The 242-nt window shown below is 43.4% G+C and overlaps 1 protein-coding gene across 1 annotated transcript in view; it reads left to right on the top strand.

The window, feature by feature from the left end:
* The window catches only part of PHALS_07449 (CRN-like protein), a gene marked incomplete at both ends in the record, with an annotated part of 830 nt that extends 633 nt beyond the window's left edge, over positions 1–197 (top strand). Inside the window, one exon of the mRNA XM_024720915.1 lies at positions 13–197. Within this exon, the coding sequence (XP_024586066.1) occupies positions 13–197 (185 nt within the window). The remainder of the gene's footprint in view (positions 1–12) is intronic.
* Between the last annotated feature and the right edge of the window lie 45 nt (positions 198–242).

Below are 242 nucleotides of genomic sequence, written 5' to 3'. Positions count from 1 at the left end.
CCTCTTTGTCAGCTCCTGGTCTATCTGGAAGCGCGATTGTGTGCACCAAAAGTGGAGTAGTAGTGGGATATCTTGGTGGTGGACTTGATGGCTCAGCAAAGAACGAGCAATATCAAATCTATGGATACACATTTCACGGAGTACTCCTCGAATTACCGTCTTCATTGCCGCAAGTTGAAATAAAGGATGAGCTATAGTCTGTATATAGTGCCATGTAGTGAATGCATCTATGAGTATCGTTT

Source organism: Plasmopara halstedii (assembly GCF_900000015.1).
Source record: "Plasmopara halstedii genome assembly, contig: Scaffold_3109, whole genome shotgun sequence".
NCBI classification, from domain to species: domain Eukaryota; phylum Oomycota; class Peronosporomycetes; order Peronosporales; family Peronosporaceae; genus Plasmopara; species Plasmopara halstedii.
Note: the sequence above shows the minus strand (reverse complement) of the source record. Positions and strands in the feature narration are given on the sequence as shown.